This window comes from Lasioglossum baleicum, chromosome 9 (assembly GCF_051020765.1).
Source record: "Lasioglossum baleicum chromosome 9, iyLasBale1, whole genome shotgun sequence".
Taxonomy (NCBI): domain Eukaryota; kingdom Metazoa; phylum Arthropoda; class Insecta; order Hymenoptera; family Halictidae; genus Lasioglossum; species Lasioglossum baleicum.
In genome coordinates, this window is record NC_134937.1 from 12999320 (window position 1) to 13012352 (window position 13033).

General features: G+C 39.9%; 1 protein-coding gene across 9 annotated transcripts in view; it reads left to right on the forward strand.

Annotated features, from left to right (window-relative positions):
* Ethr (ecdysis triggering hormone receptor) overlaps window positions 1-13033 on the forward strand; it is a 51520-nt gene that overhangs the window by 34251 nt on the left and 4236 nt on the right. For all 9 annotated transcript variants that reach the window (XM_076430352.1, XM_076430344.1, XM_076430345.1 and 6 more), the window contains 2 exons: window positions 880-988; window positions 1761-1832. In XM_076430352.1, the coding sequence (XP_076286467.1) occupies window positions 880-988; window positions 1761-1832 (181 nt within the window). The remainder of the gene's footprint in view (window positions 1-879; window positions 989-1760; window positions 1833-13033) is intronic.

A 13033-nucleotide genomic window follows, 5' to 3' on the forward strand; every position in this document is an offset into this window, starting at 1 on the left:
CCCATTCCCTAACTCAACGTCTGCGTTAAAAATAACTCGGAACCGCATTCTGAATGAAGCACGCCAGAGAAAAACGTCTCGACAAATCGTAGACAGACTAGCACCACAGTGCTCCCGTTGTATTTTTAAATCCTATTCACCAATCCAGGGAAAGCCACTCGTCATTCCAGGCGGAATTAAAGTGAAACTCCCGGCGTCTGTTTACAACTTCCTCGGAAATCCAAGGAACATATGTCCCAAGCACGTAGAGGATTAATACTTCGTATAATGCCTAATAATTCTTCGAGAGTTGTGCTCGGGAGGAAGGAAGTCTCGAGAATATTTCGTGGAAACTATTATTAGAGGCTTTCTTCTAATACTTGGGAGTAAGTTGTTGCCAGAACACTATATTGGGTTTCCGATGAAAATGAACCTTTTTAATCCAGCTTTCCACGCATTCCTTTAACGTCAGACTGAATTAAATGCGCAGTTGCTTAAAATTCCAACTATGGATTGTCGCAAGAAAGAAAGATCGCGAACGAAGGTTTATTTAATTTCCCTCGGTAATGACTGTTTAGTTTTAATATTTGAACGGTCCTCTGCAGAAAGTCAGCGAATCGTTCCACTGGAGGTCATTGAATTTTTTGTTCGGCAAATATGTGCCCGGTTACAAACGGCGTTATATTAAAAGCTGCCAATGAATTCTTGCATCGTTAAAATTACTATTTGTCGTATCGTAAGAACAAACACAATATGGCGGAAATACGCTCCCGGCGGATATATTACTGATCGTGATATTCATTATTTCGAAAGACTATACTACCGACCAGAGGGGTAACTAATTATTCGTTTTATACGGTCGCGTTCGATTAATTATATTCGTCTTTCTCCATGTTTCAGGCAAAGCGGTACCGTTCGTAGAGTTGACAGTGGCCCACGCCTCGGTGCTGACAATCCTGGCGATCAGCTTCGAGCGGTATTACGCGATTTGCGAGCCCTTGAGAGCAGGGTAAGCATTTCGTACAAGAAAACAGTTTCCGAACTAGACAACAATCCGCCCGCATAATACATTCGCGGAAAGGAATACGAGCAACGTTAATTATAGCGATCTCTCGGTTCGTTAACGCGGTCAGTCTACAGTGAAATATTCTTCAAAGGATCCAATGCATCACCGTCCGAAATCCCTTGCACGCTATTATAACAGCAATTAACAACCGGCTGTTTTAACGCATTAACCGCCGAGCTGATATCTACAAAGCTCTTTTACAAGAAGTAAATTATTCGTTCTATTATTCACGAAATTACATTGCGGGTTGAGATTCACCGGCGACTGTCTCTTAATTCTCTCGGATCTCGCGCACACACATTTATATTTCATGTCCAGATGCTGCTGTCGTTAGTGTTTCTGTTGATTGTGTAATGTAATTTATTTGTAAATGAGCTGTGGGAAACATCTGAGCTCGGGGAACGCGTCCGAGTACTTTATTTAATACAATGACAAGGAAATCAACTCTGTGGACACGTTCTGTCGTTTATGTTTAATCATGACTTGGTTAGAACTTCAGGACCGAGAAAAGTAATGTTTTATCTTCGTTAAGCCTTGGCTGGAAAGAACGTTGGAGCGTCGTCTCGATTCTCAATCGTTTACCGCTTTCCCGATTCGATTGGTATTAGATCGGTGTGTCACTGACTACGATCGCGGATGACAGTCACGATTCGCGAAACGGCAAGCGATTCTTCTGTCGATTTCTACTCTTTTTCCCTCCGGTTTCTTTCCGCAGGTACGTGTGCACGAAGGCCAAGGCGACGTGCCTCTGTCTGGTGGCGTGGGTGACTGCGGCGCTTTGCACCAGGTGAGAATTCGCAAAATAGCAAAAAGCAGAAGCGCGACATTTCACAGCTTTCTTTCGAGCTTCCCATTTGTTTCGCGTTTTCCCCATCTATCCAACCGCCCACACTTCTCCTGGCTCGAGCTCTCGGTCCGCGTCACTTCCGGCTGGCTGAGAAACAAAAAAATCACGCTTCTCCCAAGGAGGAAAGGATACGTTCATTTTTTTTCACTCTCCGCCACCCACGAACCCAGGAAACTTCAACTACGAGAGAACTCGCGATCTCTCTTTCTCTTTCCCATTTTCTCGTGCGCTTTCTTCTTCTCTGTTTTTTTTTGCTTTCGCATGACCCATTTGCAATGTATTAGGTTGTTGCATATGAAATGTCCGATTTTAGAATGCAACTCTACAAGAGAACGTTTCGGTCGAGAAATGCTATTACTAGACTGCGGATTTTATGCATTTATGATAAAAATGGATACGCACAATTCAAAGCAGTGGCCATATTAAAAAGATTTAAGGACATCAGTGCATTTGTTTCAATCCGATAAGATAGTTAAGAGAATAAAAAATTTTTTATTTGGCTCCTGTGTCTTGCAATCAGTGCAAACATTTTTCATTTTACATAAAGATCCGCAGTCTAGCTATTACAAGTCTACAAGTTTATTATAAAACTTTGAGGTACAAAGCAAATCGTACACTTTTTTATTTCACAATTAATGAAATTATAAAGATGCCTTCGTAAGAAATGAAAAAGAGCACATATTATAATAAGAACCGCGCAAAGTCTAAATAAATTAATTCTTGTCGTTTTTATAAGGCAACCACGTGCCTGTTACTTTTATTGTTTTATTTTTATTGCATAATTTTACTTTTCAATAAAGTTTATTCCAACGTGAAGCAACGCGACTGTCGTGCATTCCTTTTATATATCTGGAAAAATAACTTATTGGCCATAGCGTTATGTGATGTTTGGTCAAAATCCGGTGATTAATTAACGGTACTAGTCGTTCACGGTAAAAAGAACTACAATATAATATCTCATTTTTACCGCGATACAATCAAGAAACTTGAGATTAGTACATAGAATTTATTGGGTATAAAATCGCGTTTGTTTCATGTCAATGCTAAAAATCGGACATTTCATATGCAACAAACTAATAATTACTGTGTTTGCTTCCGTTGAAGAACAAGAGCTGCTGAATCGAGTTGTTTTGCTTCGCGCATGCGAAACGCTTCGCTTGCGCGACATTTGCAAGTGTTCCTGGCAAATTTGCTTTCGCTGTTGACGGAAATACTAAATAATGCCTACTAGTTCCGCGATGAATAGAACGTATCGGTGAAATATGTTTGATTAAGTCTCTCTGTGTCCCGTCGTTCTGAATTTATTCTATGCCACAATTCTCTCGAATTGTAAAATTAACTTTCGCGGCATACAAACAGCACAATGAGATCATTCTATCGTTATAATTGGCGAATTGCGTTAGCGTAGTTTCTAGTTTGAATAATTTGGGAACAGTAGATTCTCCCGTCTGTGAGCGTTCGTATTCAACGATTCTGAACAAGATGGTCGATAACAGGCCCGTGTATGTTCACGAATCGTGACCCGAATTTTTGCAACGCTGTTTTCGAAATCTACCCAATTGAATATCTCTTCTGGACAGTATTAAACCCGACTGGCGGTGGATGTAAACATAGGCTGCAAAATGCGATACACAGAGCTGTGAAACTGCAAGATTGCAGCGAATCGGTGCCGTGAACGCGCGCAATAACGTTTTGTCCCGTTAAACTGCACTCGCTAGTCCACATTTTTAGCGGATTTTATGCTCGGCCATTGTTTCTACGCCGACACGCTCGTCACAGTGGCAATGTAGCAGGTGGACTTCGAAGAATACAGTTGTAAAATTGTAGTGAAACTGCACCGGCCTGTAAACACACGGTTACGTTATCATTCCCGTACGGAACATTGTTTCGGCATCGTCTTTCGTTAGCTCCGCATAATCTAACACAACTGTGAATCATGTTTTTCATTTTCTGCAACGTGTAACAAAATCATTTCCCAATAAAACAGTAAATTCGCTCACTGGTTCAATCACAGGACAAATATGTACAGGGTGGTCCACCTATGTAAATATTTCCTTTATTTGTGATGACGATGACTGTACTGACTAGACAAATTTTAAGCCTTTCTAGATCGATAACAATTAAAAATCTTGATAACCCATAAATGCATAAAGAAATGTTTTTAATGCAATAAATGTAAATTGCATATCAGAAATAAAGGAGATATTTAGGTGGCTATATTTAGTTGGGCCCCCCTGTACATCGTTTATAAAACGTGAACGATTGCTTCCAATTGATTTAACGATATACATTCACTTCGCCAGAAACACTGGAACACATGACGCGAAAATATGACAAAATAAACGGAAATTAGTTGAATATTTGCCTCGATTGTCAGTAAAAGGGTCGTTGAAAAAGACCTTCCGTTCCGTGGTATTCGGTATACAGGTCGAGATGTGTAATTTTTGTTTGCATGGAACTGCATTCGAATGCGAAAATTGTGTACCTCGGAATAACTTCATGCACGGCGCATAATTTCATTGTAACCTACATCAGCGGGCTATATCTGGAGTACATTAATGTCTAATTTTAATACGACAACACCGAAACAGCTAAACACATTTAGCCAACATTTTAGAAAGACCACGATGATAATTTTTTAAACGAGTATGCCAATGATGAAAAGGGCCAGGGAGTCGCTTGAACCACATAGGACAGGAATCAAGGGACTGAAAGGCAGCTGTTCCTCGCGATATACTGTAATCGCGAGGGTTTTCGTCGTCTTCGCAAGACGCTCGTAATCTCCTCGCCATGTGTCGCCATCGACTCTCGGTGAACGTTCAGCGAATTCCTCCCTCGACGACAATCGCGAAGAAATCCGTCGCGGAAAAAATCGATACACAGGCCCTCGGCGATGATAGGGGGATCATGGTAACTCGCGATACACGATAGTCTGCGAGAGATTATTCGGGAATCTCGCTGAGAAAACGCGAAATACGATCGGGACTACGTATACAAGCCGGATAAAAGCCGAATGAAAGCTGCTAGAGCTTGTAAAACCGCTCGAGACGGTTTTACGATTGCCGGGGCACCGTACACGTGCACTCGTTGCACTGCGGATTCAGCGAACTTTCCCGCAAGTGCATAAACTACATCGCCACGCGCCCGAACTTTGCCCTCGGCCGGATATCGAAGTCATTTTTGACTTCGCGAACGCCTTCTGCTTCGTATTTCTTATTTTAAGATGCTCAATCAGCTGCAGACTGTTTTTAGAACAATCTTTAGAACATTATCTAACACAATTAATTGTTCTTCATGTGTCATAAGCGAATGAGCGAATCGATGAACGAAAGGTTAAGATAGAATCGTATTGGTTAGGTTTATGTAAACCAAGACCAATTTCTTAGCCGTGAGGCTGCAATAAAGTATATATTATGTAATAAAATTAATAAGCACGTTTAACGACACGATGGACTGGTCTTGATAAGCACGACAACGTCACTCGTTAAGTGGCAATTACTGATCGAAGAATGGACCGAATAAAACGTGCTCTTCCGGGATTAGATCAGTATTCCCATGAATAAGCCCGATGCAACGATCTCTTCTGCCACATTAAATAGAAACGTCGTGGACGAGCACTTTGTGTAATTAAACGTATCGACGAGGAAAGAAAGAAACCGAAGGGATAACAAGAAGTCTCGCAGGACACAGTGCTCGCTGCTTTAACAATGGCTCCACTTAGGATTCGCGTGCAGTTGCATTTCTAAAGAGATTGCTGCACCGATAAAAAAATTGAGACCGTAAGAAAATGAACCTCCGCACACAACACTTTTAAATAGCTCCATTGTAATCTGCGTCCATTGTTCTCTTTCTCGATCCTTTCACTTAATCGACCGCTATTTTCAGCTCTTATTTCCATTTAAAATAGGATTTTATTTTATGCCGCTTTCTTAAAATTTCTCCATAGAAATTGTAGCTTGGATAAACATCCACAGTCTAATTGTGACATTCTTGATGTTGAGATCTTATAATAATTTTTAGGGTAATGCGACTTACGAGATTCGTTTTTAGTCCCGCCATCGAAAAATCTTCGATATCGTACATCACCGAATTGAGCCGCGTAAGAGATGTTTGATAACAGGATCTCTGATAAATCTTCATCCCCAAGATCTCGAGCGATCTTCTCGAGACCAACCATAAATCCGGCAGGTCCACAATCTTTTGAACTTGATGCCGATGTTCAGCTACAAGACGGAATAGTGTAACCAACGACAAAGCTTTTTCCCAAGAAGTGGTTTACGGGTAATATTCCCTTTACGACGTGATCGCACCCCAAACCAACCCTAACACGGTGTACACACATATGTATATATGTACGTATTATAGGGACACATACACATCCCAAAGGTCGAGGTAGGATGGAGGACCGCTCGCCGTGTGGACTTTACGGCCTAAAAATCGAATCCTTTCGTCCTTTCGTCGAGTCCTTCGGATTTCTGGTGATCCTCGGGCTTGTACCAATGAACATTTTTCGGGAATCGCCCCTTTTTACGTAGAATTCCAGGTTTTCATTTTCGAGGATTTCATTTCGATTTCCAGTAATTTCATTTTTACTGCAGCTTTTTGTTTTCCACGATTTTTAACCGACTTCGAAAAAGGTGGAGGTTATTCAATTCGATCAGTATTTGCCTTCTTCTTTTTTGGCTTTTTTTCTATTTATGTTCACCGATTACTCCAAGATGGATGACCCATCAGGACGAAACATTCTGCATTTTATAGGGTATGTCTTCCGATTGGTCCCTTGAAAACAAATTTTGCATTTTTTCTGTTCGTTCCACTAAAAAGTGTGAAATAGAAAATATTAAACCGACCTCGAGAAAACGCACTAAAAAATACACTAAAAAGTATGAAATAATTTCCATTTAATTTATGTGAATACACACGAACTTAAATAGAATACAATCTTTTCGGAGGCGGCGCAAGATTGAAAATTTTCGACACTGGAAACTGAAAAAATCCTGAAATTCTTCTACATGCTTTCGCATATTAATGTATCTTCTCTTCCCACCTACTGATTTTAAAGTCCATCATATTCCAATGAAATCATAATCAGCAACATCTGTCATTTGGAAAATTTCTAATTTTTGCGCCGCCTCCGAAAAGATTGTATTGTATTTAAGTTCGTGTGTATTCGCATTAAATTAAATGGAAATTGTTTCATACTTTTTAATGAATTTTTTTAGTGCGCTTTTACGAAGTTGGTTTAATTTTTTTTATTCCGTCAGTTCTATTTCGATTTTCAACTTGCTACTTTTGACGATTTCGTTCCTTCGGTAACATTTCGGTTTGCAGTAATTGCATTTTCTCATTGCAACCAGACTCGATGGAACTTCTGTTTCGCGTCGTTACGCAAACTTTTAAGAACAGGGAAGCACTACCTTTCGAAACAAGTTCGTTCACTGTCCCACGAAACTCCAAAGTTTATACTTCTTCGATATACGTTTCTAGAAACTGTCAGTTCTCCGGAAATCTCAGATCGTCGGCGGAGCTTTATCTGTAGGATCAAATCACGTAATCCGGGTTCCACGGATTAAGAGATCACAGAAAAATTCATGGAGAAATTTTGGCGCCGTCTAGCCAGGCGCCATAAAACACGTTCATAAATTTCTCATTTCTTAATCGAAGGGGAACAGAAATTCTTTCTCTTGAAAATCATCTCAAATTAAATGCCATACTTTTCCCTGGATTAAGCATATCATTTCATTTTACACTTGTTGCTCCGTTTAACACGTTCAAATTGACACAGTGGCAAAAGATCGATTAAATACCAAAGTGCATGAGTGAACATTTAGATCTTAAGCTTTTCGGTTATGTGTGTCGCATTAAAAAGGTTTAAAGCAATACTAAATAAATACAAAATAGAACTCAAGTACAATTTATGTCCTGAAAACTCCGTCAAATTGACACAAGGGAGGATGAGGGTTAATAATGAGAGAGAGAGGAACATGGCTGAGAGCCACACGCCTAATCTTATCAGCCATAAATCGCGTAGAATCTCCAAGCAGGTCCTCCGAACGCGTCTTATGTGGATGATTGCAATATCCGTTCACAAAATGAAATTTTCTTTGGCAACGCTTTTAAGAGAGTCTTGAATTCCTCGAGGATCGCCCTTTGTCCGAGACGTTTGAAGATAGTATTTGTTCTTCAGAAGAAGCACACATATATTTCATCTCTTCGTAGCCGTAATAGCTATGCAGGATACAAAGGCGCCTGTTGTTGGTCGTCCGGTTGATCGATCGTCGGAATTTCCACTTCAAGTTTACTCTGCGGTAAAGGTAACAGGATATTATAGCCACGTTCCACTAAATTCGAACACAGTTCACGGCGGTGAACTTTAACTCTCCGTGGACCAATTTTCATAGCTGCAGTGAAATTGTCTGATTATCGGGTCTTGTCATAAATCATGTTTTCATTTCAGTTTACTTTATTCGTCGACACAACGAACACCAATTATATCGTTATGAATTATTATACATTCGCCGATACGCGTCATGAATTATTGCCCTTTATGTGATACGTCGGAATAAATGCAACGTTGCAATTTATTCTCCGAAAATTATTTATGTCTCGACCCTTTGAAATGAATAATAAAATGTCTCTGGATAAACATTTACAAGAGACAGTGGAAATAACGCATAAAATAACAAACTGAGATAACTGAGACAATCAAGAATGAAATTAATTTCCTTGGATGCGATACACTGTTTTTTTCAGCAGAAGAAGCTCTCATAAAGCAAGAGGAACATCTGCGAGGAGTTTCATAAAAGTCATGCAAAATAAAAAGACAATCCAATTTTCTTTCTCTAACAAAATTTGCTCGGACGATCCAGAAAGTAGCGGAGGTTCGTGTGAACGAGTTGGAAATACAATCAAACAAGTACGAGAACAACTTCGACTTAATTTAAATTCTGAGAGAGTATCCGGGGAAACTCTGTTCGGCGAGAAGTGTATTTAAAAAATCGTCACTTTTCCGGCAAGATACGAAACTGGTCCCGCAGAGTTCTTAAGATTCTTCCTCTCGATTTGATCAAACTTGGAAGGACACGGGAAGATGCAACCGAAGTGTTCTGCCTGTCTACGAATAAATCGTCTCGGCGGCGAAGTGAAAAACGAGTTTCCGGATATTCGCGACAGTGGGAACGTGAGAAAGTTTCCGCGCGGTAATAAAAGTTGCGGCAAACAGGAAAATCGGCCGGAATCGAACAGCGGGAGGAACGCAACTGTTGCTTCCGCGTGGGAGTCGAATGGCTGTGCTGTTCATTAGCCTCGAAGGAAGATAAATGTGCAGTGGAATCTCGTCGAAAAATAGTTCGGGGATCTCGTGGCAAACGATCCACGATTGATGGATCGCTCGTTCGACTCGGCTCGTTTGATCTACGAGCTAATTTCCCTGCTGCCGTTGACACAATGATGTGTGGCCTCTTCAAAGTTCAGGGAACCTCTTCGGGAACAACTTGATCCATCGGCGAATCCGTTTTCTTAATTAATCATCTCGCAGATTGTAATTCTGACGAACTGCTTGTCCGTGAAAAATATTTTTAACTAATCCTGCTGTGGAAAGAGGTGTTCGAGAGGTTTACGACGATGTTCGGACTGAATTGCGTGCTGAAGATGTTCGGAGAGTTCTTCGGCTTTTGTTGGATTTATTCATTCGTATTTTAGGTTGTTGCTGACCCTCCTTCTTTCTAAGAAATTATAAACGACAGACTGGTTCTAATTACTGACGAGCGATATGTTATCGATAATCTGCAACCGCCTGAAACAATCGCTTCAAATAACGCTTTCACTGAGGAGAACTATGAGAGCCGAAGTTCGCTGATTGTTAAGCCGAGTAGTAGATTAAAGTTCGTTAGTTTGGAAGTTCAGCGCGGTGTAGCCAGTGTAGCGTGGGCACCGAATCGTCGAACGGAACAATTTCAAAGCGATTTTCCTCCAGAAAATTCTCCGGCACCTTCCACGGGGAGTATCCGTTTTCCAGTCTCGAAAGAAAAGAAATCGACCGGGCGCAATTACCGAAAATTGCACTCTCCTCTGTGTCTAGGGAAACTCAATATCACGGTGTCGTTTTCCACGCGAACTTTGGGTCCATGCCAAAACGAGAAAGGAAGCAACAGGGGATATTCTGTTTCACCGTGTGGGAGTGCTATCATCCTTGAGCAATCTGCCTTTCCCTAAAGCGAGCGCGAAAAAAAAGACAAAACAATGGAGACGATTCCTTCCCTTGGAGAGCTGCGCGCCAGTGATTCATAGTAATTACTTCGCATTTCCAACTGAGACAGAGAGATATACGGGATTCATTCTTTTCGAGAATTTTCACTTTGGAGGGCGACCGGAGAAGAATGTCTGTGCAACGCTGGCCGCTTTCTACTTAAATTAGAGTTTCGGCTGTTTGCGATGGCTGCGATCCATCTTCCGGAGATTTAGCTCGGTATGGTACCCGTATCTTGCTTGGATTTAATATTAGTAATCATTTTGTTCTATAACTGTTTCCTTTATCTCGATCGACAATTTGTTAACAAAGTATATTTACGTTCTCAGCGCACTGGTTCGATCTGATGTTACTAACTAAGCAATTTTGCAAATTACCACAAAATTTTCAACGTTTCGGTCTATTTTTAGACCATTCTCAAGAAAAAATTTTTATATAATTGCGTCTGTAAAAAATTATTAAATCAATGTATAATATGTAATTTATGTTACATTCTACACAGAAAACCAAATGTTCGAAGAAACAAACCTACTTGCTATTATGTTCTATATAATATTACTAGAATCAAGAAGATTCAAGGAAATTACGAATTTTATACTTTTCTCAGTAGAAAACGTCAACCAATGGTCAGACCCATTATCCACTTTCCTCCGCGTCGAACTCGTGGGAGATAGTTTGTAATCAAAAAAATTTAGCCGACTTCGAAAAAACGCACTAACAAAATGCACTAAGAAGTATGAAATAATTTCCATTTCATTTATGTGCATACACACGAAATAAATACAATACAATCTTTTCGGAGGCGGCGCAAAAATTAAAAATTTTCCAAATGACAGATGTTGCTGATTATGATTTCATTGGAATATGATGGACTTGGAAATCAGTAGGTGGGAAGAGAAGATGAATTAATATGTGAAAGCATATGTAGAAGAATTTAAGGGTTTTCGCAATTTCCAGTGTCGAAAATTTTCAATTTTGCGCCGCCTCCGAAAAGATTGTATTGTATTTAAGTTCGTGTGTATTCACATAAATTAAATGGAAATTATTTCATACTTTTTAGTGGAACGAGCAGAATTTGTAGAACACCGTAGGATGGTTTTTCGGTCTTATTGGTTATTTGCTTTTCAAGGGACCAATCGGGAGATATACCCTACAAAATGCAAAAGGTTTCGTCCTGATTGGTCCATCCATCTCGGCGTAATCAGTGAACATACATAGAAAAAAAGCGAAAAGAAGGCACATACGGATCGAATTGAGTAACCTCCTCCTTTTTCGAAGTCTGTTAAAAATGTGTACGTTGCATACTAACAAAGTGAATACCAACCCATTACTCTCGGAGCTGTTTTAACTGGAAAATTCAACATTTCTTTCGAGCTAGAATATTTCCAGTCTCCATGATTTTTAATCAATATTTTTGTAGATTTGTAAACAATATTTTGGACAATGCTCCAACAATTTTTAAGGATTAAAACGTACATTCGACTGAGAACCTTCTGCGGGACAACTGGAGGACCCATCCCACCGATTCCTTTAATCGAAACTGCGTTTCCCAATGTTCGAGAAACTCGCATTCGAGAGTAGCGTGGCAGTCGATCACCAGTCGACCGAATAACCGCTAACAACTTGTTGTCCGCTTCACTAAACCCACCGTCGTGGAATTCTCCAACGATCGCAGGTGTATCACGGAGTCGTTTCTATCTTTGTTCGACTGACAAAGAGTAGCTGACGCGAGACACTATTCGAATCGCGAGCTTCGTGCTTACGGAAAGCGTTTCGGTTGTGTTGGTTGGTTCAAGGGCTACGGACGGCTTTCATGTTACATACTGTGTTCTCCCGTTGCCTGTCTCTCCTGTCAAAGTATGGGGTTTACTTCACTGTTCTGTATGGAAACCTCTTCAATCTTCATCGACCATTCTTGAGCATCTCATTCGGATAGAATGAAACGAAAAACATAGAAAAATTTATTTGGGTCGTTCCATGTCAAATCGATCACTTTTTCACGTCACCGTCGACGATTTTGTTCGGAATTAAATATGTTGTCGTCTTACTAGAAATTAGGAGGATTTAAGCCGTCACTTTGCCACTTTAGAATTTTATTTAAAAATTACAGGCCTCCGAAGTTTGCAGTTTTTCCTCATTCTGGCGAAAACGGGCCTTTCTATATTTTCTTCAAAATTTAAATCATTCTGGCACATAATCGAAAAAAAACACTTGCTTGATAGCTTGAAAAAATTATTTTACAATATCCCAATCCTTCCAAAATAAAACAAAAAAACGTAGCTCAATCGGACAACCAGTCCCCGAGATAAAAAATCGTAAGTGACGCTCGTCTTCGCCAAAATGTGCAAAAATTGCAAACTTCGAAGACCTGCAATTTTTAAACTAATTCTAAAGCGACAAAGTGATGGCTTAGACACCCCCCCCCCCCTAATTTCACATAGACTACAACATAATAATTAATTTCTACGAACCTGAACGAGTTTTGAGAACAAGAGCAGGATTTCATTGTTTGAAATCCAAATATGAAGTAATAAATCCATTAAATCGCATTATTGCTATCTCAAAGATACTTTATAAAAATATTAATTTTTTTACTGGCACGGTACAGGCATTCAAAAGAAAATTACGCAACACTATTTGTTAATCGTACCTGTATTTGTTTAGTTTCGCACTTGTCCATTCTTATGTAAATTTTAGGTTAAGACTTTTTTTTGTTGTTTCTTTTTGTTTTTATCAGTTATACTGTAAAAAACTTTATACATTTGTATAAAAGGACCTCGGTCCGTACATAATAATAATAATAATAATAATAATAACATATTTCATTCAGAACAAAAGATGAGGGTGACGTCAAAAAGTGGTCGATTCGCTTCACGACGAGTCGTTTCTAACA